The following is a 24,583-nucleotide window of genomic DNA, read 5'->3' on the forward strand; positions in this document are numbered from 1 at the left end:
CACACAGTGCACTATACAGATCTTGTATCATAGAAAACCACACCTGAAACCTGTATGATCCTATGAACCAATGTCACCCCAATACAATTTATAAAAAAGAAAGAAAAAAATCAAATCGAGTATCTTACGTAGACAGAGATGGTGAGTCTGAAAAATAAAAGCTGATTGTAGAAGCCACCTGAAAATGCTCAGCGACCATTAGTAATACACAAGTTAATTAAAATGGCAAGGAAAATCAAAATGTATGTCACAAGAAAAGCAGATAGCCCAATGTGAGAAAGCATCCAATTTTTGACTCTGTGGACGGCCTTGGACACTCAGTATCTCCAGGCCTCCTGCAGGTCTCGCCTTTGCTTTTCAACGTGAGCTTGCACCTTGGCCAGGTAGCGCCTGTGCTCTTCTCCGCGGGTGCCACCCCCACATCCCAGGAGCAGCTGTGCATCGAAGAAGAGGTCATTTGTGTAGTAGGCGCCCTGGTGCTCCCTCTCCAGGCTCTCCACCACAGCCATCAGCTCCTCCAGCTGCTCCCTCTGCTCCTCCCCAGTGGCCTTGTTGTTGAAGCCACAGTACCTCCTCCCGCACTCCTGGACCAGGCTCCGCAGGCTGTGGTTGTCCGTGTTGACTACATAGTCACCCAAGGAGTCGCCCCCTAAGTCTTCCTTGTGGTTGAACAGGACTACCGCATGTCTCATGGCTTCTGCCCCAAAGATCTCCTTCACCCTCCTCACTGCCACCGTGTCCTGGGCAGTGAAGCCGCCGCGCTTTGTCACCATCAGCAGCATATGGGGCCCTGGGGATAAGAACAGGTAGCAATCCCCGATGTTCTTGTACAGGTCTTGGTCCTGGGCCTTTGCCTCAAAGATGGATGGTGTGTCAACCACCTGATGTTCTTCCCATTCCACGTGCCTGAGGCCTCCTGGCACGTCCTGGTCACATCCTGGGCCCCCAGCTTGGACTCAAATACCCGCTGGCAGAGGAGGCTGTTCCCAGTGGCACTTTTCCCACAGCCAGATGTGCCCACCAGGACCAGCCTCAGTGAGGATGCTGCTGCTAACTGGTTACCTTCTGCTATTCCTGAAAAGAAAATTGTGTGTCTTACTATGATAGTGATGCTCAAGATTTTTCAGTTATGGACCCTCATAGTATCTCATGAAAGCCATGGACCTCCCTCCTGGGAAACAGTCACGTCTAAATATGTACAATGTTTGCCAACATTATGAGGTTCTTGGGTCACAGGAAGTCCACATAGGAAGCCCACTTTGGACCCACAGGCAAGAGTAACGACTGCTACACTGAGGAAAATGCTCCAAGCCCTTCATCTAGACCAGGGCAGGTACCGTTTTTCTGAAGAAAAAGTGGTCCCTGTGTTGTTTTTTCTAGGGATGGTGCCTAGGCCAGTTTCATGATGAATAAATTTGATTACAGGGGGGCAGAAGATGAGAAGTCACACCTGGGAAAATACTACCACCTCTTTCTCACCCACAAATTCCCAGGCACACCCGTGTAGAAGTGCTCAACACATCCACCGGAACCTTGGGAGCAAAGGAAGTGTCAGCTGTGACCTCCCACCAAGGGCCAGCTGAGGGTCCCTGGTCTCTGCTCTGTGGGTGGGGAGTTGGACGCTTGGAACTGAGACGACAGGAAGGTCGTAGTTGACGTCAAGGGCAGAGTCTGGGAGATGAGTGAGGATGGGTGGCTGAAGAGGAGTGGAGGATTAGAGCACTAGAAGGACCTGTGTTGGAAAGATCATCTCCTTGGTTGATTGAATTACAGGAAGTTAAGAAAAGTGGTGTTGGGGGGGGGGGGACCCTGAGCCAAGAGCTAAAACCCTCAAGGGATGAAGAGGGTGAGAACCCGAGGAGTTCTGGAGTCTTATGAGCCCAAATGGATTCCGAGTTCATTGTAGCCTCCTAAAGTCTATTATTTTATTCCTTCTACTCTGTGTTGGTTCTTCCTTCCTGCAGTTTTCTGGGATGTTTTGTAGCAAAAACAAGATTACTAAATCTCTCTGGGAACTTTTCCAGTTTCCAGCTGAGAGCAGATAAGGAAAGAGAAGTTTTGTCCACAATTGAGTTCAAATCCTCCAATTTTTGACTTGAAGTTTCATTTCCTGTTTCCCACACATCATGTGCACCGAGAGCATGGCACTGTGGGGGTCGGGTGGGGGTGTGATGACGGGGGGTGGTGGGGGGGTGGTAAAGAATAAGGGAGCTGTCTTTTTCTTCCTCAGATTAAAATCACTGGGTCTGTTGCTGTGTTTGAGGTGAGGGGCTGGGGCCTCTTGAGAACTTGGAGGCTTTCTTAACTTCAGCCATAGTTCCATATCTGGTCTTCGGAGGCCCTTCCATTGTCTTCTGGAACAAAAACAGGAAGAAAATAAACAGCAGATGTCCACTTAGGAGTTGGCAAGGCCTGAGGGCACCTCCAGTTCAGACTCCTAAAACTAATTCTCCATTGAGGAGCCATTTCCATGCTAATCTCCTAACTCACTTTGTACTTGCAAACACCTATAAATAACTTGAAGCAAACCAGGGGATGCTAAAGCAATGCACTGTTCACACAATGCATGAGTACTTTCATTTTCTCAGTTTACAGGAAAGCAGGAAATGTTTCTTTAAAAATCACATGCTTATGTCCCTCTTTCAAAGTATGTTTGCTGCAAAATAATCACACAGAATGTGTGTGTGTTTACACATATATAAAGAGATCTCTTTATTATAAAGAATATTTATTTATTATAAAGAATTGGCTCACGATTTATTATAAGGAATTAGCTCATGTGATTATGGTGTTAACAGTCTCAAGATCTAGTCAGCACACTGGAGACCCAGGAGAGCTGGGGGTTCAGTTCCTTCTTGAAGACATTCAGCTCAAGCCTCAGGAAAAGCCCATGTTTCAGTTCAAGTCCAAAGCCTTGTCCTGAGAGAAAACATTTAAAGGAGGGATGATTTAGGGGAAGAAAAAAGACAATGCATTTCTGTCACGATAATGAAGGATAGGATAGCTGCAGGAGTTGGGCTGTTCTCAGAAAAGGGAGATCAGAAAAAAATCATTTTTCTAGCACAGCAACTTTCAACCAGTATGATGCAAAAAAATTTAAAACATGCAATACTGACTATTTAGTAGGGGCCTTGACCTCTTTTCCCCTAGATGGTCAAATAAATGACAACAGCTAACATAACAATAGCTGTCCACTGTGAATGAATCAAAATTATACACATTTTGCCCTGGCTAATATTGTTCAGTGATTAGAGCCTCAGCCCCAGAACCAGAGGGACACAGGAGTGGTTGCAGGTGAAGGGCACATACCTGGGTTGCAGGTTTGATCCCTGGCCCCATCAGGATGTGTGCAGCAGGCAACCAATGGATGTGTCTCTCTCACATCAATGTTTCTCTCTCTTTCACTTTCTTCCTGTCATCCCCTCCTTTCCACACTCTAAAAATCAGTGGAAAAATATCCTCCAGTGAGGATTAACAATAACAACAACAAAATTATACCTATTCTTTTTTGTCAGATTTGCAAAAATATATCTTCTGTAATTAGTTTCTGTGTGCAATGAGATGAAAATTGCTGTCCTAGCATAAAATTTTCTGAAGGGTCTGCTGCCTTGTTAAGCCTCGGAGCTCTAGCTGTGCTAAGTCAGGATAAACGTAACAACAGTCTCATGCTCTTGTTTTTCCTGTTTATATCACTAAAGCTGCAGGCAAAGTGCACACAGCACACTTCTGAGGAGGGAATGCTAGGTACTGGGTATTCCCACCCACTTCCTGTTTCTCTATCTCACAGCAGACAGCTGCTGCTTCTAGAGCAGTTCTTAGCTTATATACACAGGTCCAGCTTTTGGGCCAGCTGGAGGTCACATCTTCTCCATGACCTTCCCCAGGTTAATAGACCATAATGGGTTCAAAGGAACACATTCTTCTAGGTGGAAGAAAAAGTTGTATTATTACTTGTGACAAGTGAAGGAGACGAGGGAATAATTAACAAAGCTCTGCCTCTCCTAAGGGAGGCTTAGCCATGGCTGATATACACAGTTTGCTTAGTTACATGTTGATTTCTTCTTTGTAGCTGGCTAAACTCATCTATGGTGGTTCAGGTCTAGTTCATCCCATTAGAGCTCCTATGCAAAATGCTGTGCCACATTTTAGCATTTAGTAAGAACTGAATAGACTTGAGACACTTGTCCCATCTATCACCAATATTCCATCACTGGTGACCAGCTTTCACAATTTCAGATGCCCCCTGACTCCTTCTTCTGCAAAGTGCCCTGAGAGGACAGCAAGAGATCTTCACTAGCCCGAAGGTGGCTCGTTTGGTGGCTGCTCTCTCAGATGCCATAGCAACAATACAGTCATATGCAAGAGAAAACACAGGTTAAGACAACAATTCCCAAAATCAAGGAAAACATTTTCCACCCAAGCCCCTGTGATCCAAACCATTGATTTAGCGAGTCCCCTGGGCTGCACTCAGGGCATTGACATGTATTCTCATGAGACTTAGCAAAGATGATACATTAGCAGATGCATCAGGTATGAACACAAAACATTCTGCTTGGACAATAATTTCAACTGTCAGGAGAAATATTCTGGTGTCAGAATCACTGGAGGGAATTTTGAAAAGAAACTATAATAAAGATCAGGGTATATAGGAAAGAGAAAAGAAAGTGGGTATCGTTAAGATTTCTTGATGAGGATTCTAGCAGCAGAGATGGGCCACTCTAAATAGGTACTGGGGGAAAATAAAGTTGAAGGGTTTCCTACAAGATGTGGAAACAGGGTATGCCAGTAACAAGGGAGACAGCTGGTAACAGGGAGGAAGTTGCACCGTAACCCTAAGGGAGTGAATGAGAACTGGAACCCAGAAGGACAGTTGGCTAGAGAAGGTGTGATGTTTGGTTTAGGATTGCAGCAAATCAGAGATGACCTGGCAGGGAGAGAGGTCAGAGGACAAATACCCCGACCTTGCTTTTCAACCTTAAAGACATCTCCTGCTTGGACTTCCCATTGGCAGAAGCCAAGCAGAAGTCAGAGAGCCAGAGATCCCACTGATGCTGTTAAGACAGGACAACGGTCTCAAGGTCTGGGCCATTCTTATTAAATGCTATTCTTGCTAAATATTAAAATGTAGCAGACCAGGTGTAAACAGGATGAGCTTGACAAGAACTCAACATTATTTTGCAGACCAGCTGTAACTGGATGAGCTGTACAAGAACTCAACTGGACAACTGTCAACTGCAAAGAAGAAATCAACATGTCATTGACCAAATAGTGTATATAAACCATCATTAAGCCTCCCTTTGGGAAGACAGAACTTTGGATATGAATCCTTTGTCTCCTTAACTTGCTGCAGGTCAATAAAAATACCCTGTGATAAGCATGTCTCCTTCTTGAATACAACACCCCACACAGAGAACCCCTTGAGTTTGGTAACAATGTGATCCACACAGATCAACCTCCTGGGGCAAAGAGTTGGAGTGAAGGAAGGCAAAGTGTGGATCTACAGAGGCAAAGGAAAAATATTTGGCACGGAAGAGATATTTATGTTACAGTCAGGGACATTTTAGGCTGGTACCTAAAAAAGAAAAGAGAGAAAAACAGTAAGAGAATTTAGCAATATCCGGGCATCCATGTGTTACTGGACGGGGACCAGTCTGGAAAGGGTCTGCCTCAACCCAGCCTGTAATGTGCCCATTCATTTTTTTTAAAAAAATCTTTAATGTTGGAAGTATCACAGGTTTCCCCTTCCCCCTCCCCCCCTGTTGTGTGTGGGTTCTTGACTTGGTGCAGGTAAGATTTCACAACATGAGTCCAGGTGATTTTGAGAGTCTGTTTATTAAAGCTCTGGACAGTGAAACAAAGGAAGGGCTTAGGGTGGAAGAAACAACAGGAGACAGCCTAGATGGTGCTCTGCTTTGGCCCACTAGAAATGTTATAGGAAAGAAATGAGCCCAGGTGGGGCTTTAGCTCACTGAAAAGTCAAAGAAAAAGGGGGCCTTTGGAGACAGGATCAGGGGGTGAGCCCGGGTTGAGCTGCCGCTGCCCACTGCACACCTGGTTGCAAGTCTTGTTGGGACCCTTAGAGTTTAGGAAGAAATAAAAAATTTATGCCAGGGAAGGTGCATGGGTCTGCTCTAGAGCATGTACACATTGTTTTTGTTTTGAGGGCTTTTATCCTTGTGTGTGTTTATTTATTTGTGATTTTTATTTTCTTTAGTTTTTTAGGTTTTTTTTAATGTTTCAACCTTTTTTTTACTTTTATTTTTCAAAACATCACAGATGTCCCCCTTTTTCCTCATTGACCCCTTCCACCCAGCACCCACTCCCCTCCCCAAGCCTTCACCACACTACTGTCTGTGTCCACATGTCTTGCATATATGCATATAAATTCTTTGGTTAATCTCTCCCACCTCCTCCCACCTTGTCCCACCTTCCCTCTGAGATTCGTTAGTCTGATCCACGCTTTCATGTCACTGAATCTGTGTTGTTCATGAGTTTATTAAGTTCTTTAGATTCCACATGTAAGTGAGATCATGTGATCTTTGTCTTTCTCTGTCTGGTTTATTTCACTTAGCATAATATTCCCCAGGTCCCTCCATGCTGTCACAAAGGATATGAAGTCCTTCTTCTTTACAGCTGCATAGTATTCCATGGTGTAAATGTCCCACAGCTTTTTTACCCACTCACCTACTGAAGGGCATTTGGGCTCTTTCCAGATCTTAGCTATTGTAAATTGTGCTGTTATGAACATAGGGGTGCATATATTCTCTCTGATTAGTGTTTTAGGATTCATAGGATATATCCTGTGGGGAGAATCTTAGGGGACGGTTTCACCACAATATTCATCAGCTTTCCAGGTGCATTTTTTATATGCTGATGCATCAAAATAAGCATATAGAGGAGTTTTGGATTATTCTTTGTCTGTTTTACTTTTAACTTAGGTATGTCTGGCTATAGTGGGGTTTTTGTGATTTGTTCCCTGACTTCATCTGTCCTTGGGTTGAGCTGGCACAAATGGCTTTAATTGGGTTTTTGTGTTCTACTTCCCAGACCAGGGTGATTTGAGCTATATATTCTCCGGTTAGAGGAAGTATAAACTACTTGCTCGCAAGTGCCCTTGGTTGGGGAAGATAAGGTCTTGCTATTCACAAACTGGCTGATACCTGCCCACTGTTTGGCGTTGTTTTTTATCTCAGTCTCCCCATTCCACTTGCTCAGGAACCTTCCTAGCTTCTCGCTATCCTGCTTCATAGGGACCACAGAACCATCATGCTGGAGAAGTCTGCTGCTTCACTAACAAAGTGCTCAGAGATGTGGACTGAAATAACATACATCACCAGTGGTGCTAACACAGGACGCAGGCAGTGTTTCTCATTCAAATTTTCCTTAATTGAACTATACATAATATGTCATTGCCTGATTATGCCAATTTTGTAATTTCTTCTGTTTGTTGGCATTGTGGGTTTGATGGGAAATGAGCTGGGAGGATGCTTCTGGTTAGCTATCACTACATAACAAAACATCCCAAAGACTAGTGGTTTAAAGCAGCAACAATCATTTATTTTTCTCATCAACCTGCAATCTGGGGGTTGGGGAGCACAGTGGGGAAGGCTCATATTTGCTGTCTGCAGCTTCATCTGAGGTGGCTAAGCAGGCAGCTGGAGAATTGGCTTCTGTATTATCTCATTTGTGTGGCTGCCAAGTTGGTTCTTCTGGCAGATGAAATACCAGCCAGGGGAGTGGGCCAGTGACTTCCAGTCCTCTTCACGTGGCCTCTCGATGGGCAACTTGGGCTTCCTCCCAACATGGTGGCCAATTTCCAAGGGCATGTACCCCAGAGAGCAAGGAGGCATTCTCCCTATCTCACGTTAGAAGTCACAACCATCCACTATTTGTCAAGGCAGTCCCAAAGTCCATCGAGTCTCAAGGTAGGAGACACAGGTCCCATAACTCTACAGAAGGAAAAACAAGTTCAGAATGCAAGAACAATGGGTGGGACAGAAGATACTACTATAGCCATCTTTGGAAAATACAATCATTCACATTAACACATCATTGTAGGTTAAGAAACAACAACTTACATCATTTCCAAAAGCTAAGCCATATGTTAGAAAGGATCTTCCGAATGTGATGTACACCATCTTCAAATATATTTCTCTCTGTTTCTTCCTTTATTTTTTTAACATTTTTATCATAATTTGCCCTTAGGAATTTTATCTTCCCCTCCTTTTGTTGCTGCGATATTTTTCCCTGATCATATTCCTTCTATTACTTTAACTTCCCTCTGTAATTTATCAGCATACTGTTTCTTCAATTCCTCCGCCTGATGTTTCAGCCTTTCCTGTGTGTCCTTGTAGATGGGATCAGAGAAGTGAACCCCTCTGTTCTTCAGCACCATTTCCTCTATCAGCTCCACCAGCTCCTGCACTTGAGCTTCCTTCACAGCTTCGCCTGCATTTTTCCTGTTATCGAAGGCAAAGCAGCGGTTCCCACACTCCTTGATGATGTTTTGTAGGTTCGCTTCTGCCTCTGCTAGATACTCACTGTCTGGTCCTCCAAATTATCTTTGCGAGTGAACAAGATGATCATGTGTTTCATGGCCGGCTCCCCAAAGGTGGCCTTGATCAATGCAACTGTTCTCTGCTCTTCCTCAGTGTAGTGGCCCAGTTGCAGAACCAGGATGATGGCATGAGGCCCAGGGCAGGAGGCAATGACACACTGGCTCATTTCCTCACAGGTGGTCAGCAGTTTCTCTTTGGTGTCAAAGAGCCCTGGGGTGTCCACAACAAGAAATCTTCTTCCCCTTCCAATCCTGCGATGCTGCCTGGCATTTCTTGGTAACAGCATGGGGAGCAATTTTAGACTCAAATTGTTTTCTCCCAAGGATGGTGTTTGCTGTCGCACTTTCCCCACTTCCAGTTTTTTCCACCGGAACAATCCTCAGGGTGTTGTCCTCAAGGCCATCCATGTTCTATCAAGAGGCTCTGGGGTGCAGGTACTCACAGGACCTTAGTGAAGGGAAGGAGAGGGGGAAAGGGCAAACTTAGCTAATTGGGGACCATTCCCAACCCTCTTTTATTATTTTCCTCCCTGGAAATTTGTAATGGTCTATTATTCATGCTGATCCCCGGAAGGGCAGAGAGATGATAATAAAGTTGAGTTTCCTACAAAAGAGTCCAAGGCCGAGGTGCTGTCCCAGGGGAACTCACTTCAACCTTTAAAGATCTGGTCATCTCCATGCTATGTGAGCTATTCCTGATGCAATAAAAAAGATGAAAGCTTTCACTTTTTATAGGAATCAAATGTAATATTGATGTAAAGCTAACATAGATTTTACCAATAAGTCAAGCTACATATGTGTCTCATTTGGAAATATTAATACAAAAATCCTAAATAAATTATTAGACACTAAAAAATAATACACCATGATTGTGTGATATATTTCAGAAGTACTAGGATGTTTCGATATGAGAAAATTGGTTGTTACATCCCATTAATAGATGGAGAGGAAACTTACCTAGATGAAGAAAAGACATTTGACCAAATTCAATCCTGACTCAGGTTTAAAGAATTTCATAAAATTGGAATTAATACTTCTCTCACATGATTTTATATAACTATAAAGTCAAATTTTTGTTACCATCTTTGTTTTTATGCAGGTGACAAATAGTGGGTTATACAGTTAAATAGTGGGTTATAAACTGTAACGGGTTATAAAGTTCATTTGAATGAAGAAAAAAGAAAGTTGTTCGGCACCAGCAAGAAAAAGAACAAGGAGGGAGGGTGGCTCTCCCAGGAGCCAAGCATCGTAGTTTCTATAACTAAAGCAGTGTGGTCTGGCCAGTGTGGCTCAGAGCTTGAGTACTGACCTAGGATCCAGGAGATATTGGTTTGATTCCTGGTCAGGACACACGCCCCAGCTGTTAAGCTCGATCCCCAGCAGGAGGCATAGGAGAGGCAGCCTATCAATGACTCATCATTGATGTTTCTTTCTCTCTCTCTCTCTCTCCCCCCTTCCTCTCTCTGAAATCAATAATATTAAAAAACAAAACAAAACAGTGTGATGTTTGTGCAGAATAGAGAGACCAGTGAAACAAAAATGGAAAATTTAGAAACAGACCAAATTAATCCTACCGTGTTCATTTATATTCCATTCCATTGTGTTACAGTTACATTCAGGACGGCACCATCTCACATCAATGGGGAGAAAGATGGACTAATAAAGCAGCTCTGAGATAACTAAAACCATATAGAAAAGGGTGAAGCTGCATCCATTGCCTCATGCCATTCAAATTCCAAATGGATTACAAGTTTAAATGTAAAAATCTTATCCATATAAATAGAACAAACATGGATAAATTCTTTGTAAGCTGGGTGTAGGGAAAATACTTCTAAGATTTGAAATGGGGTGAGGAAAAGGACGAATAAGTGTGATCCCATAAAAATCTCACAGGTAATATGGGACAAAGCCACCATACACAAATTAATGCACAAATGTGAAACTAGGGAAAGAAGCATTTTCCAACTTGCATAAAGGGAGTGAATTTTCCTGTTATTAAAAAAAAACAAAAGGCCAACAACTGGATAGAAAATGGAGCAAGAGATGGGAATAAACATTGAGAAAACGAAATTTAAATGTGCCCTGAATATATGAAAAGGCATTAACATACACTCATAATAGAAAAAAAGAAATCAAAACACACAAAATAAAATAAGTAAAATAAATTAAAACTACAGCTCTATTTCTGAGTGAGATACTATTTCTCTTCTCCAGGTTTGGCAAAAGGGTAAATGTTCGCTGGCAGAATCTGTTGGTAAAGGGCTGAGGGGAGCAGGTCCTCTCCTGCGTGGCTGCTGAGAAGGAAAACCAGTCCACACCCTACAAGGAAGTCAGCGCTTCCTGCAAAAGTACCTACACATTTTCCCCTTGATTGTCTGTCCCCAGTGTCAGGACTTATCCCTAAATTACACTGAAAAGTACAAAAAATATGATGCATGAGGCTACTTATTTATTGCATCATCATCTTAATACCAAAAGACCAAAAACCTATCAAATGGCCATAAGCAGGGACTGGTTGGATAAACTAAGGTATAGTCACACAGTGAAGTGCTGTCCAGCTGTGAAAAGGGATGAGATGTGTCTGTCTAGACCAGTGTGGAGAGATCTCCAGGATATGTCATCAGGTGAAAAAAAGACAAAATGAAGAAAATAGAGTTTACTTACCATTTCTCTAATAAGAATGAATATGAACTACATATATAACACTGTACATATATTTTTTATATATATGAAAAGGCAATAGCAGAATACTCTAGAAACTAAACCAACGAAAAGGTAATGGTATGGGGATGGGAGAAGCAGGGTGAAGGTCACAGGGACAGAAGCTGGAAACTGGACGTCTTGGATACACTTAGATTTCATAGATTTGATCTTGAAACCAGGTAGGTAATTGAAATAATTATACAACAAAAGTTATGTTTTAGGATGCTAAAATCAAAAGCCAATAAACAAATCTAATTGTATTTTGTGTGATGGATGAACCACATAAGAAATTGGTACCAGAGACTTGAAAACGCAGTAATTTCACTGTCCATCTCTAGAGGGATATATCTTAAGGTCAAAAAAGAAAAAAATCCAAAACCTGAAAAAAAATCTCAAACTGTTTTCAAAAATCATAATCTTAGGGCTGTGTGTGTGTGGTGGTTTTGAAGTCCATTGAAAAGGCACAGAGATAATAAACTCAGTGAATAAGTACCCTTAGTGTCCAAGTATGGTCTTCAAATGCCACTTCCCACCAAAAATTAGGGCTCTAAGATTAAAGTACTGATTTTAGGTCTAGGCAGGAAATGTTTGAGTGGAGCCTACACTCTCATCAACTACAAAGCCAGGATGCTCTCAATAATCACTAGGATCTTATCAAAAAGACTTAAAAGCCAACTTCAAATCTAAATGGATAACAATGGGCCAATTTGAACATCAATCATAATTCCAGTGAATCAAGATGTATCAAATATGTTGAAATCCATGAGTTCACAACAATGCCTTCTTTTTTAAATTTATCTTTATTGTTGAAAGAATTGCAGATGTACCCCTTTTTCCCCACTGACCCCTTCTACCCTGTTGCCTTCTTAAAAGTAGTCAATTGATCCCTTGGAGTCTGCTAGGAGAGCATCTCCTTGTTCTGAACATTGACAAACACAGGGAAAGAATCGAGCATTTATCTTGTTTTCCTTTTTATATTTGAGTATTATCATTTGTGACCCTTAATGAAGCTAAGGCAATCATTAATGTCAATTAACGTCACAGACAACCAAACATCATGTGCCTTCTGATGGAAGGTGACCACTGTGCCTATGAAGTGTTCCCACTAAAAACCAGTTAAACCTGAGTCTGATGAAGCCACTCCTTAAATATAACTTCACACCAAACCCTGGAGCTAGAAGAGCAGGTGAAATGATGCCATGAGGATGGAATGGACACAGTGTACACGTTCTGTTCTGTGGACATAAGACTTGCCCTTTGTCCTATAGAGAAACTTCCCAGAAACAGGGAAGGTGGAAACCTATATATTAAGTTAAATTTAAAAGAAATCAAACAATCTGATTTATGGGTCATATTTGGATCTGAATTCAAACATTTTTAAAATTTTATGAGAAAATCAGTAAAATATGGACACAACTGGTAACTTTTTAAAAAATTCTACTTGCTTTGTGAAGTTTGATTATTGTTAATATTTAAAAAATTGTTTCAAATATTTACTGATAAACTGAAACAATGTCCAATTTGCTTCAAAATAATGTGGGCAGGTGGGGAGGGCGAGTATACAGGTGAAAGAAGGTTGGCATCAGTTAGTAATTGTGGAAGCTGCTCTAGGTTTCTTGTACTATTCTCTTTATCTTTGAATAAGTTAAAATTTTTCTGCAATAAAAAAATTTAATCTCTATGTACTATAACCACAAGTATTCCTGACCAAACACCTGATAAATTTTTTGTACATCTCATTTATTCAACCATATTAGCCTGCAAGGAAGCTAACTTTATTATTATAACTATTATTTTTTAACCCTCACCAAAGACATTTTTTCTATTGCTTTACAGAGGGAGTGGAAGGGAGACAGAGGGAGAGAGAAGTATTGATGTGAGAGAGACACATCAATTGGTTGCCTCGGTATCTGCCCTGACTGGGGCCCAGGGGTTGAGACTGCAACAGTGGTACATGCCCTTGACTGGAATCAAATTCAAGACCCTTCACTCCATGGGCTAACACTCTAACCACTGAGCCAAACCAGCCAGAGCTATTGTAACTTTTTAAAAAAGTATTTTTTTATTGACTTCAGAGAGACAAGAGGAGGAGAGAGAGATAAAAACATCAATGATGAGAGTCACTGATTGGCTGCCTCCTGCACGCCCCACGCTGAGGATCAAGTCCGAAACCCGGGCATGTGTCCTAACCAGGAATGGAACTGGCGACCTTTCAGTGGTGGGTGACGCCCAACAAACTGAGCCATACCAGCGAGGGCTTTTAAAGTTTGAGAGGGAAAATGGGAGGGAGAGAGAGGAAAACATTGATTTGTTGTTCCACTTACTTATACATTCATTGGCTGCTTCTTGTACGTGCCCTGACCAGAGGAGGATGCTCTAACCAACTGAGCTACCAGCCACCAGGGCTCCTATCTTTTCTTTTTAGCATCTCATTGGCATTTTTTTTTTTTTTAAGTTATTGACTTTAGAGAGAGAAGGAGAGACAAACACTGATTTGTTGCTACACCCATTCATGTATCCACTGGCTGACTGTTCAATGTGCCTTGAAAGGGGATGGAACCCACAACCCTGGCATATCGGGTCGACACTCCAGCCAACTGAGCCACCAGGCCAGGGCTACCACTGACAAACTTTTTGAGTGTTGTGTGCTTAAGTGGTTTCCATTGCATGGTTCTGCCTGGTGCTGTTTAGAAATGTGTATGATGTACTACAGCAGAACTGAATGTATGTTTTTATTTCTGTGTTAAATACTTATTCTCCTCTTCTTGGTGGTAAATTCTCTACTTTTATTTTTTAATGTTTTTATTGACTTCTGAGAGAGGGAGGGAGGGAGAGAGGGAGAGGGAGAGAAACATCAATGATGAGAGAGTCATTGATAGGATGCCTCCTGCACGTCCCCTAGTGGGAATCAGCCTGCAACCTGAGCATGTGCCCTGACGGGAATCGAACTGGTGACCTCCTGGATCCTAGGTCAATGCTCAACCACTGAACCACACTGGCCGGGCAAATTCCTTACTTTTAAATAAATGTTTTTCAAAAATGCTCAAAAAGCCTTCGTTTATGACTTCTTCAGACGTTTACAAGATCCAGAAAATCACAGATCATAACAAGCATCCTTGTATTTACCATTGATTTTAACATTTTTTCCTTCAAATTTCCCTTTAATAAAATGGAGCGACAGATGAAGCTCAAGTCCCCTTCGTCCCTCCTTCAGTCTTGTTCTTACACTCAGTCCTATTCTCCCCCTTTCCAAGACACAAACAGTATGATGAATGTGTTAACTTTTCAGTTCATGTTTTAATACTCATACATATCTATAAATAATATATACTACTGCTTTGTCTTTTATGCAAAAATGCTTTATGATACTGCAACTTGTATTTTTCATTCAATATTCTGAGCTCTGTGGATATTTAGAGAACTGATTTATTTTCTATTTGTACAGAGTTTCACTGTCTGAATGTCACAATTTTTTACCCATTCTTTTAACCATTGCCCACTCACTGCTTTCAGTTCTGCGAATTGCCTGTGCATATCCTTTGCCCGTATTTTTACTGGGTCACCTGTTCTTCCACTTTTAGGATTTGTTTATATAATCTGTACATTGTTGACTACATTAGGTTGCAAATGCTTTCTCCTAGTGTGCCTAAATCTTTTAATTTTACTTATGCTGTCTTATACATAAATTTTTTATTGTGATGTAAATATAGCAATCTTTTCTTAGGTTATTTTGCTGTCTGTGTTTTAAGAAATCTTCTTCTACACTGAGGTTACAAAGATATTCCACATTTTCTTCCAAAAGGTTGTAGTTTCACTTTTTACATTTATATTTTTAATTTACACCGAATGTTAATTTTTTAAATGGTATATAGTAGTGATTACCTCAATTTTTCTTTTTTCCCAAATGGAAAAGTCAACTGTTCCCAAACACTGCTTTTGAAGGTCTCTGTATTAGTTTCCTAGGGGCTGCTGTAACAAAGTACCACCAGCTGGATGGCTTAAAACAATGAAAACTTATTCTCTCTCAGTTCTGGGGGCTAGCCTGAAACTAGGGTGTCAGCAGGGCCATGCTCTGTCTGCAGGCTCTAAGGGAGGCTCTGTTCCTGGCCTTTCCCCTCGTTTGCGGTGGTGGCTGTGCATCCTTGGTGCAGGTTGGCTTAGGGCTGCATCGCTCCCCTCTCTGCCGGCGCATGGCCTTCCCCCTGGTGTGTCTGGTCCCTGCGTCTCTTCTTATAAAGTCATGCTGGCCTGAGAACCGACCCCACTGCAGAATGATCTCATCCTGTTACATCTGCAAACACCCTCCTTTCTAAGCAGGGTCACCGTCTGAGGTCCCAGCAGAGGCTTGAATTTGCGGGGGGCGGGGGGGGGGGGAGGTAGGGAGACGCTCAATCCCATACAATTCGCTTCCGGTGCTCTTCCGGTTTCCACCGCTCTGTGTCTGTCTCTCTCCACACAAAACAGCACAGTATGAATCCTACAGATGTAGAGTAAATCCGACTACCTTCTGGGCTAATTCCTCCTCCTTTGCTTTTTTTTTTTTTTTAAAGAATCACGTTCCACCTTTTTCCAAATGAAATTCAGACTCTGTTCATCTAAATCCCTAGAAACCTCGCCGCCGTTTTGGTGAAACCGCAGTTAAAACTCACACCTGAACTTGGAAGAAGAGCATCGCACCTGCCGCTCAGTCTTCCCGTCGGTGGGGCCGGCGCGTCCCCCGTCTACTCGTCACTCCCTCTGCGCATGCGCCCCGTCTCTTCCACCTTTAACCCCGGAACTACGTCTTTCCTGGAGACGGTTGACGGCGCTTTCAGACCAATGGCCTCAGGACCTCGTTTCGGAGGCAGCGGAAACGCTCAACGTAAAAGCGCACGAAGCGAAACGTAGTGAACACAACGGCCACCCCTCTGAACCGCGGTCTCCACCGACCGCTAAAGCGACGCCGCGCGGGTCTCTCCGCCGGGCGCGCCCGCCGCCTCCTCCCTCCGCCCCGACGCCGCACCCCTGCCGCGCTGCGCAGGCTCCTCAACCTTCGAAAACGCTCCGTCTCAGTCCAGCCTCGGAAGCTGGCGCAGCTGCGGCCCGCTCGCCGCCCCGGGCCTCCCCGAGCCCGCCCCGGCGCCCCCGAGCCCCCCGAACCCCCGGCCCGGGCCCGGCGCGCGCTCGGCTGTCAGGCCCCGGCCGAGCCCGCCCTCAGAGCCTCGCGCCACCCCACCCGCCCCCCAAACCCGAAACAGAAGACCCGCCCCGACCCTGGGCGTCCGCGCGGGGGGAGGGGGCGCCCCTCTTACCGGAACTAGCTCGGCCATGACCCTTCGCGGCTCCGCCCCGACGCGCAGGCCCAGCCCTGGCGCTGTGCACGCTGGGACTCGCGGCCGGCCGACGCTTCGCCCGCCACAGCGCCCCCCGCGGCCGGGAGGAGCGAACGCCGCCTACGGGAGCCGCCCGAGGAGCGCGAACCTGCACCGACGTCCAGCCCACGCACTTGGGCGCAGGTTAGAGAACAGGGTCTTTCTCGTGGCGCAAAGGAACCACGGACTCACCGAGAGACTAACACCTACAGGAACATACCAGACAGAGGTGGCACCTCTCCTTTCTGTTTAGACACTATGATTCCTGGAGCGCCCTTAATCCCAGCTGATGGATTCGGGTAGTCTGGGACCTCACGTCGTGCTACAAAGACAGAGCATTGATGTACGCCCTGAAGCTTTTGCCACGCTCGACACGAGGGATTGGAGCAAGTGGCTTTTCAAATTCCCTTTGAGCCGAGAGACTCTTGTCGCACTCGGGGCACCGGCAGGGCCTCCCGCCGCCGTGGGTTCTCCCGCGCTCGGCGAGCTGGCGCCGCGGGGCGCAGGCGAAGGGCCTCTGGGCCTGGTGCCCGCGCTGGTGCACCCCCTCGGAGGCCTTCCAGAGGGCGCCCCTGCCGCAGCCGGGGCGCTGGGAAGGCTCGTGCTCGGAGAGGTGAGAGTGTCGGCGGAAGGTCCGGCTGCACTTTGCACACTCCGGCTGCACACCCCTTGGTGTGCACCCCGAGGTGCTCCGTGAGCCTCGACTGCCGCTGAAAGGTCCTCTTGGGGAGCTCCTCCCACTTGCCCGGGGCTCGGCCTTGGCGACAGTCTCCTAACCCAAAGTTTCATATAAGTATCAACTATTTTTCATTCTACAGCTAAACCAAGGAGATAACAAGAGAAAAATACCTATGAGCTTGAGGCACAGGCATACATCAGAGCAGTTAGGCAAGAGGAGTCAATTAGGGGCATAAGAGGAAATAAAAAAGGAAGTGATACAGAAACTGTGGTTCATCCATAAGGTGGAATACAACTTACACATCAGCAAAAGAGACCAGCTATTGATACAAGCAACTTGTGTGATTCTCAGTCATTATACTAAGTGAAGGAAGCCAGTCTCAAAGGGGACTTCGTTTTACTTTCTCTAGATTCTCAGTGTCCGGGATAAAATCTTCCATCAGGTTCAAACCATCACTGACTATTATGGAAGGGATGCATAGCATGAATCCCCAACACTCTTCAGAGAAGGGAACATGGCTCATCCTTCTATTGTATTGATCACAATGCATGGTATTAATCAAAGACCTTCTGTCTGCCTTCTGCCCTGGGAGACAAATGGATAGCACAGCTCTCATGATTCACGTAAGAATCATGAACTTTCTGTGATACTTCTCTTATTCCTGAACGTTTGCTGACTTTCATTCTATGTAAAAGCTCAACTAATGTGTGTTTGGGGAAGTAAGGGAGAGGTATATGTCCTATTTGGGGCAAAACGGGGTGAGGCATGGAGAAGCCAATTTCAAAATGGCAGAGCAGGGACAGTAGCATGTGACCACCAGGACACACTGGTAGAACATGGACATGTGGTTTTGGAAATCCTAAAACTTATTATGGTAGGAGGACCCGGTAGAAAAGGGATAGACTTCAACTCTTTATTCACATATTAAAGGCATTTTCCCCAAAAAAACCCACAAAAGGTCTCAGAAAACTTGGTTACAGATAACTTTTATCAGCACGTGATGAATGAATCCAAGGAGAATGTGCACAGAGAAGACAAGAACAGGGTTCAAACATTCAGGGGAAATGACTGGAAGATGTCTTAGGGGTAGACCAAGCCAAGCTTGGAAATCATCTTGACATTCTACCAAAAAGTGAAACTCATCCCTGTGCTCTTAGAAGTATTAGTGGTATTTCCCAAGATAAAAGAAATTCCAATTTTGCACAAATATGAGAGAATAGAAAAATTTTATTATACCAACAATAAGGAAACAATTCAAGTGGGTGGGGCAGCAGTGTGGGGATGACCCCCCAGCAGTAAGTAATCAAGGTGTGAGGTGATGGAGGTGCGGTGGCAACAGCTCGTTTCCCATGAAAAGGAGAGAACTCGTTCTTCAGCTAAGTGGTTATGTTGAGGTTGGTCAAGCACCTTCTACAGGAACATCTGAATATACCAAAACATGGTTCTCTTGTCTGTTGAATCTCTGTTCCTGGCTCTTCCTGGCATTTCACTTAGTTGGGTTCTGAGAGATCTGTTTTCCAGACAATTCTTTGTTCTTCAGTGGGCAGATGACAGGGAACAATTTCAGTCCTTCCATAAAAATGTAATTCAATGAATTTGTGTTCATCCAGGAAGAATTCGGTAAGCCTCTCTATCTATAGATTATCTAAGGCAAAGAACTGACTTCTCTGACCACATGGGTAAAATGAGCAGCATGGTCCTAAAGGCAACAATGAGGCGTAGAAGCCACAGGAGGAGCTTATCTGCCAATCTAGACAGAATCCAGAGGAGAAACAGGTACTGGGAAGACACAGAGAAAGCTTGGGGTCATGGTTCTTGGTTCCTGCATTCCTTTTCTCTGTGCGTCTGAGAAAGTGTTCAGAAGATCGGGAGCATCCATACTTTCTGCTTTGGACTTTTAGAAATTGGGAATGTGTCCCTTCCCTCGTCATTCAACCAAACCGCTACCTACTGCCAACAGGGAACTTGACTTAACTCCCTAGTTCTGAGAGCCTGAGAGACAGAAACAGAGAGCTCTGACTTTAGAAATGAGTTATACGGGGCAGGGACACATGAAAATTTGCAAGAAATATAGACATTTTAAAAAATTAAGCTTAAAATAATTTGAATATGCTTACAAGAATGAAGCCAGCATATTGCAAAATTTTCAGGATAATATCAATTATCTTGTTATCCTTCTCAACTTCAGCTCTGGCATTTTGTTGCTTTCTAGCGTAGTCTCTCTCCCTTTCTGCCAATTTCCTCGCCATTTCTGCCTTTCTCTTTTCCTTCTCCAATTTGTCCTCTAGTTTCCTGATTTTCTCCTCATACTCCGCCCTTAACTTACACTCATCTCTGTCCGCCTCTGCTCTGTATTGTTCTTGTTTCTTTTGGGTCTGTTTCTGAATCTCCTCCTCAGCCCTTTGGTACATCTTATTAGTGTAGAATCCCCCCTGGTTCTCCTTCACCATGCGCTGGACCAGGTCCAGCAGCTGTGCCCTCTGAGCCTCCTGCTCAGCCCCTGTTGCCTTATTGTCGAACACGCAGTGGCGATCCCTGAACTTCTTCATCAGATCCTGAATGCCTTCTGGAGCTTCCTTTAAGTAATCTTCGAACTTCATGCCATCCAAGTCATCTTTCCGGGTGAATAAGAGAATCATGTATTTCCTGGCTTTGGGTCCAAACATTGTCAGTACCTTCTCAATGGCCTGTTTCTCTTCCTTTGTGTACCGGCCCAGGGGAACCACCATGATCACAGCATGAGGCCCCGGGGAGGTCAGGATGATGCAATTAATAATCTCCTTTTCTGTGTCAGCATCTGGTGTCTCGGTGTCGAAAATGCCAGGTGTGTCCACTACGACAATTTCACTCTCATTCCACATGGTGCTCCCTTTCTCACAGACCTTGGTGATGGATTTTGCTGCAATGCTGGAATAAAACGCTTTCTTCCCAAGGATGCTGTTCCCTGTGGCACTTTTTCCTGCTCCAGTCTTACCCACTAAGACAAGTCTCAGTTGTGAATCTCTAGGGTGTTCGTTTCCAAGCCCTGGGACATCAATAAACAAAAGTCACAGGGTTAGGACTGACCTCCAACCCTTTCCTCTTTAAGTCCCCCACCCCTCATTGCCCTTCTCTATTGCCCACTCGGGCCCTATCCCATGAGCAACCTCTGCACTCATAGGAGGTCTGTAGAACCCCTGGGCCTGGCCTCTCTCCTGCAGGACTCAGGTAATGCTGGGCACTTCTCAGGAGTCCCTTGGGCTGCTCACTCTGACCTCTGGAAACTAAGAGCCCCCAGATTAGGGCGCAAAATGCTTCAAGTGAGAAAACTGAACCCCTGCTGGTGCCTGTTCCTTATAAACTAATGACCGAAGTAACACAAAGTCTGACTTCAGGGCATCACAGTGGAAGATCCCCCTCCCACAATTTATATTCAAAATGGAACATTTTTCTCCCCATTAAGAAGCCAGGTAGGCGGTGATTCAAGCCATCTCACCCTTGGAGGGGAGGAAGGGGCACACAGGCAGAAAGACAAAGTGTTCCTTTAAATTTCATGTACAGCCATCTCCTCAGGAATTCTGACCCATGGGAAACAAAATACTTTACATTTAAAGTTACCACCTTATCATAGAAATCGAATGAAGTTTTCCTATTTTAAATTAATATGTTGAAGAGGTATAGCCAGTATTACCAGATCCCTGGGGTTACTATAAAACCCCTTGATAAATCAACAACAACATCAATAATAATAATAACTCATGCAGAGTAGCATCAGTAGAGTTACACTTTCTTAGTGTTCCTTGGATAGGCATGTCCACTTCCTAGGACAATGGGAAGTTAAGAACAAAACAGCAGAGCCTATCACCTGACTGATGTTTCAAAGGTACCTGTGTCTTAACACCAAATCATCTAAATAGCTCCTTCCCTGTTTCTATTCAGTAATTTTCTGCTTATCTCTTTAATGTGTCTATGAAGCTAAAGTCTTCAGGATTTGTGAGGCACAGACTGGGACCATGGAAGACAACTGACAACCGCATCTGAGAGCCTGTTTCTCCCAGAAGGAAGAGCCTGTCAGCACAGCCCTTGACAAAGACTGATTCCTGCAGGAGGAGTCCTGTATGACCACCATCTGTCTCTGCTTTCAGTCGATGCAAACACCACCACCCTGACAATACTGCAGACATGATTATAAACTCCATTTTATTTTTCAGAGATATCATCACCATTCTCCCTTGATTCCTGTCTTCCCCTTACTTTCCAGATCCCACCCATTGGCAAGTTCTCCTGGCTCCATCCACAGATCTGACCACTTCTCTCCATTTTGAAGACCATCCTAGTAACCAAAGCTACCATCACCACCCATGCCTCAGCAGTCCCCTAACTGACCTCTAGTTCCATCATACCCTCTTCTATTCTGTAAATTGGAATGATTTTTAAAACATCAATCAAACAGAAGAGAGATTTAGCAGAACCTCCCACTCTGGTTTCCATAAAATCAGTAGTTATTCCCCATCTCCCACCTACTTTATGGTGAATCTGTTCCTAATCCAGGGATGAGAAAAACCATCCCTAAGGCTGAGTTTGCACATTTGAAAAGCAGAATCCTGGGATGAGAGAAGTAAATTTCTAGAAGCTGAGAGCACTGGCTACAGGATGGCTAAGATTAAGGGAAACTGCAGGTAAAAGTTCAGATTATTATTTAGTTAGCTTCACAATGGAAGACTCCAACCTAAAGATATCTTAGGGCATTAGTTACAACTAGGGAAGGAGTAGGAAAATCATGGGAGGTGAAATGAAAATTCACCAGAGGCCAGCTCCAACACTGCAACAATTCCCAATGCTAACAGAATACGCAAGTCTTCCTGACAGATTGGAGATTTGGCCATCAAGTCTTCCCATCTCTGTGCACATGCCTCTTTGGGATGTGGATCTGTACCTCCTCCCACAAGGTGCTAAGTCTGTTTCTCTGCCCCTTGCAGCTGGGTGGGCCTTATGACTTGCTCTGGACAACAGGGCAGTGGAAGCATGATGCAAGTAGACTCTGAAAGTGCTCATGCTTTGTGTGGCTTGCTGTATTCTGCTCTTCAGAACCCTGCAACTGCTTTATGAAGAGGCTGGGACTAGCCTGCTTGATGAGGGACACAAAGCCCCTTTATCCCTGTCACCCTGTCCTGCCCAAGAGCCTGCTAACTACCAGACATGACCGTGGGGCTATCCAATTCAAAATTGTCCTTTTGCTGGATCTTGAAAGTATCATGCTAAATGAAAGAAGTCAGATGACAAAAGGCCAAGAACCATATGATTTCAATCACTTATGGGGTATAAAATAGAAAGCAACAAGCAAATAAACAAAACAATAAACAAACTCATAGTCATAGGCATCAATATGGTGGTGACCACAGTGAAAGGGGTTGTGAGGAGGTTGGAGAGGGTAAAGGTGGTGAAATATATGTTGATGGAAGGAGACAAGGCTTTGTACAATGTAACACATAGATGATGTGTTATAGAATTGTACACCTGAAACTTATACAATATTATTAATCAAGGTCACCCCAACGAATTTAATAAAATAAAAAGATTATCCAGTCTGTTGACTTTGTTGGTCATAGTGAGGCCACCTGAGCAGGGAAATGAAGGACCTGAATAAAGACTCAATTCCTCTCACGTTCCTCCTTCCCAGTCCTCTGTCAGGCTGAAGAGAGGGGCAGAGAAACACCCAGAGAGGCTACAGCTGGCCCTTCTGCTGTGTCCACATTGTAGGAAGTAGGAAATCAGAAACTTTGGCAGTTTGGGCTCAGTCGGGACACTTTAACCTCTCTTCCTCTCAGAGGTTACTCTACATCATGAGTGTAATGATAGAAGGAAAAAAAGCCTCTCTTTTTCTTTGCAGTGGCCTTCCACAATTATGAGAAGCACCTGGTAATTAAACCCCAAGATTGTTGGCTCCTCTGATTCAAACAGCCCCTCTGTTCAAACCACAGACAAGATAAGCTACTCTCAAGGCTACATTCTTGCATCCCCCCCCTCCCTTCTGTTTCCACAGCTCAGGGATAATTCACACCACGGAGTCTGAGTTATAAAGCACCCCCCGCCCCCCCATTCAACAGGCTTCTTTTACACTCTTCATAACTTTTGCTCTGAGCATGTTTTATAGGCCTAGGTAAAATACTGATGGGACACCTCCCTAGGGTACCTGACAGACTGTGGCCTGGAAAGCAAACAAAGCACTTTTCAAGAAAACCTCCCTAGTATCTGCCCAACTTCAAGGCAACCCAAACCCCTCTTTTCCTTGTCACCTAGCAACAGTACCTGCTTAAAACCCTAGGCCACCCTTTATTTTTTGCCCTTGTATTGATTAGCATGCATTAGCCCTTTCCCTCCTTCAGGGGCAGGAAAGTAAAATAAACTCCCTCCCCGCATCTATCTCTTTTTTCAGGTGTGAATTCTTTCACAGACCACATTGGCTAAACTCTAACAGTAAGGAGACAGTGCAGAAGATTGAGAGTAAAGAAAGAGACAAGTCAATGACAAGAAAGTAAGAAATGGAGTTGGAAATACTTTGTTGTTGCTCAGATGGGAACTGAGAGGCAGGACAGAAGAACTCCCTGCCAGGTCCCCAGTATTCAGCCTGGCCTGGGGAGCCTGAGTCTCTCTCACCATAGCTGGTATTGGATTCACTGACGTTGACACTGGTACTGTGGGATTCAGCTGCCATTGTAGTTTGAATTCCTGTAGATAAGAAACATAACTCGTTTGAGGGAAAGGGAGAGTAATTTGAAGTTAAACCCTCATGCAGCCAACAGTTCCTTCTTTCCTATAAACTTGCTACTTGATTTCACCTCCCCTATTTCCCAGCACTTCTCCTCAACTCCCCATTGTCAGTTTCATTCTCGAGTGTTGTTTTTTTCCACACAAATATGAATGTTTCAAGTGCTTCCTCAGCTCTGGTTCTAGGCATCCTTCCCCCCTTCATTCAGGGAACTATTGCTTTGAATGCCCTTTGTAAGTCCTCTGTAGCCTAGACCTTCCTCGGAATTCTGAACTTTTATATCCCATCCAGCTTCTCCATTGGGCAAGTTGTGGGCATCTCAAACAGAACTGGGCCAAAATGTAACCCTTGACCTCCCCCAGCCCCAGCCTGTCCTGCCTCCAGATCATGTAAATGACTCTGTCCCCATTTCAGTAGGTGCCATCGCCATTATGTGCACCCCTATGTTCATTGCAACGTTATAGTAGACAAGATACGGAAGCAACCTAAGTGCCCATCGATTGACCAGCGGATAAAAGCTCTGGTACCAATATACTGTGTAATAT

General features: G+C 44.3%; 2 protein-coding genes across 2 annotated transcripts; both read right to left on the reverse strand.

Annotated features, from left to right (window-relative positions):
- Positions 1 to 188: 188 nt before the first annotated feature.
- On the reverse strand, positions 189 to 23,984 carry LOC308562018 (GTPase IMAP family member 8-like; the record flags this gene model as incomplete). Its single annotated transcript, XM_081147706.1, is given in 6 exon segments — positions 189 to 317; positions 321 to 883; positions 886 to 1,074; positions 1,570 to 1,696; positions 19,408 to 20,315; positions 23,927 to 23,984. Coding segments are annotated over 6 exon segments (1,974 nt in total).
- Positions 7,943 to 16,566, reverse strand: LOC308561910 (GTPase IMAP family member 7-like). Its single transcript, XM_081147511.1, is given in 4 exon segments — positions 7,943 to 8,544; positions 8,547 to 8,787; positions 8,789 to 9,005; positions 16,552 to 16,566. Coding segments are annotated over 3 exon segments (711 nt in total). The 5' UTR covers positions 8,966 to 9,005; positions 16,552 to 16,566; the 3' UTR covers positions 7,943 to 8,251.
- Positions 23,985 to 24,583: the final 599 nt, after the last annotated feature.

This window comes from Miniopterus schreibersii, assembly GCF_964146895.1.
Source record: "Miniopterus schreibersii genome assembly, chromosome: 9".
In the NCBI taxonomy this organism is placed as follows: Eukaryota; Metazoa; Chordata; class Mammalia; order Chiroptera; family Miniopteridae; genus Miniopterus; species Miniopterus schreibersii.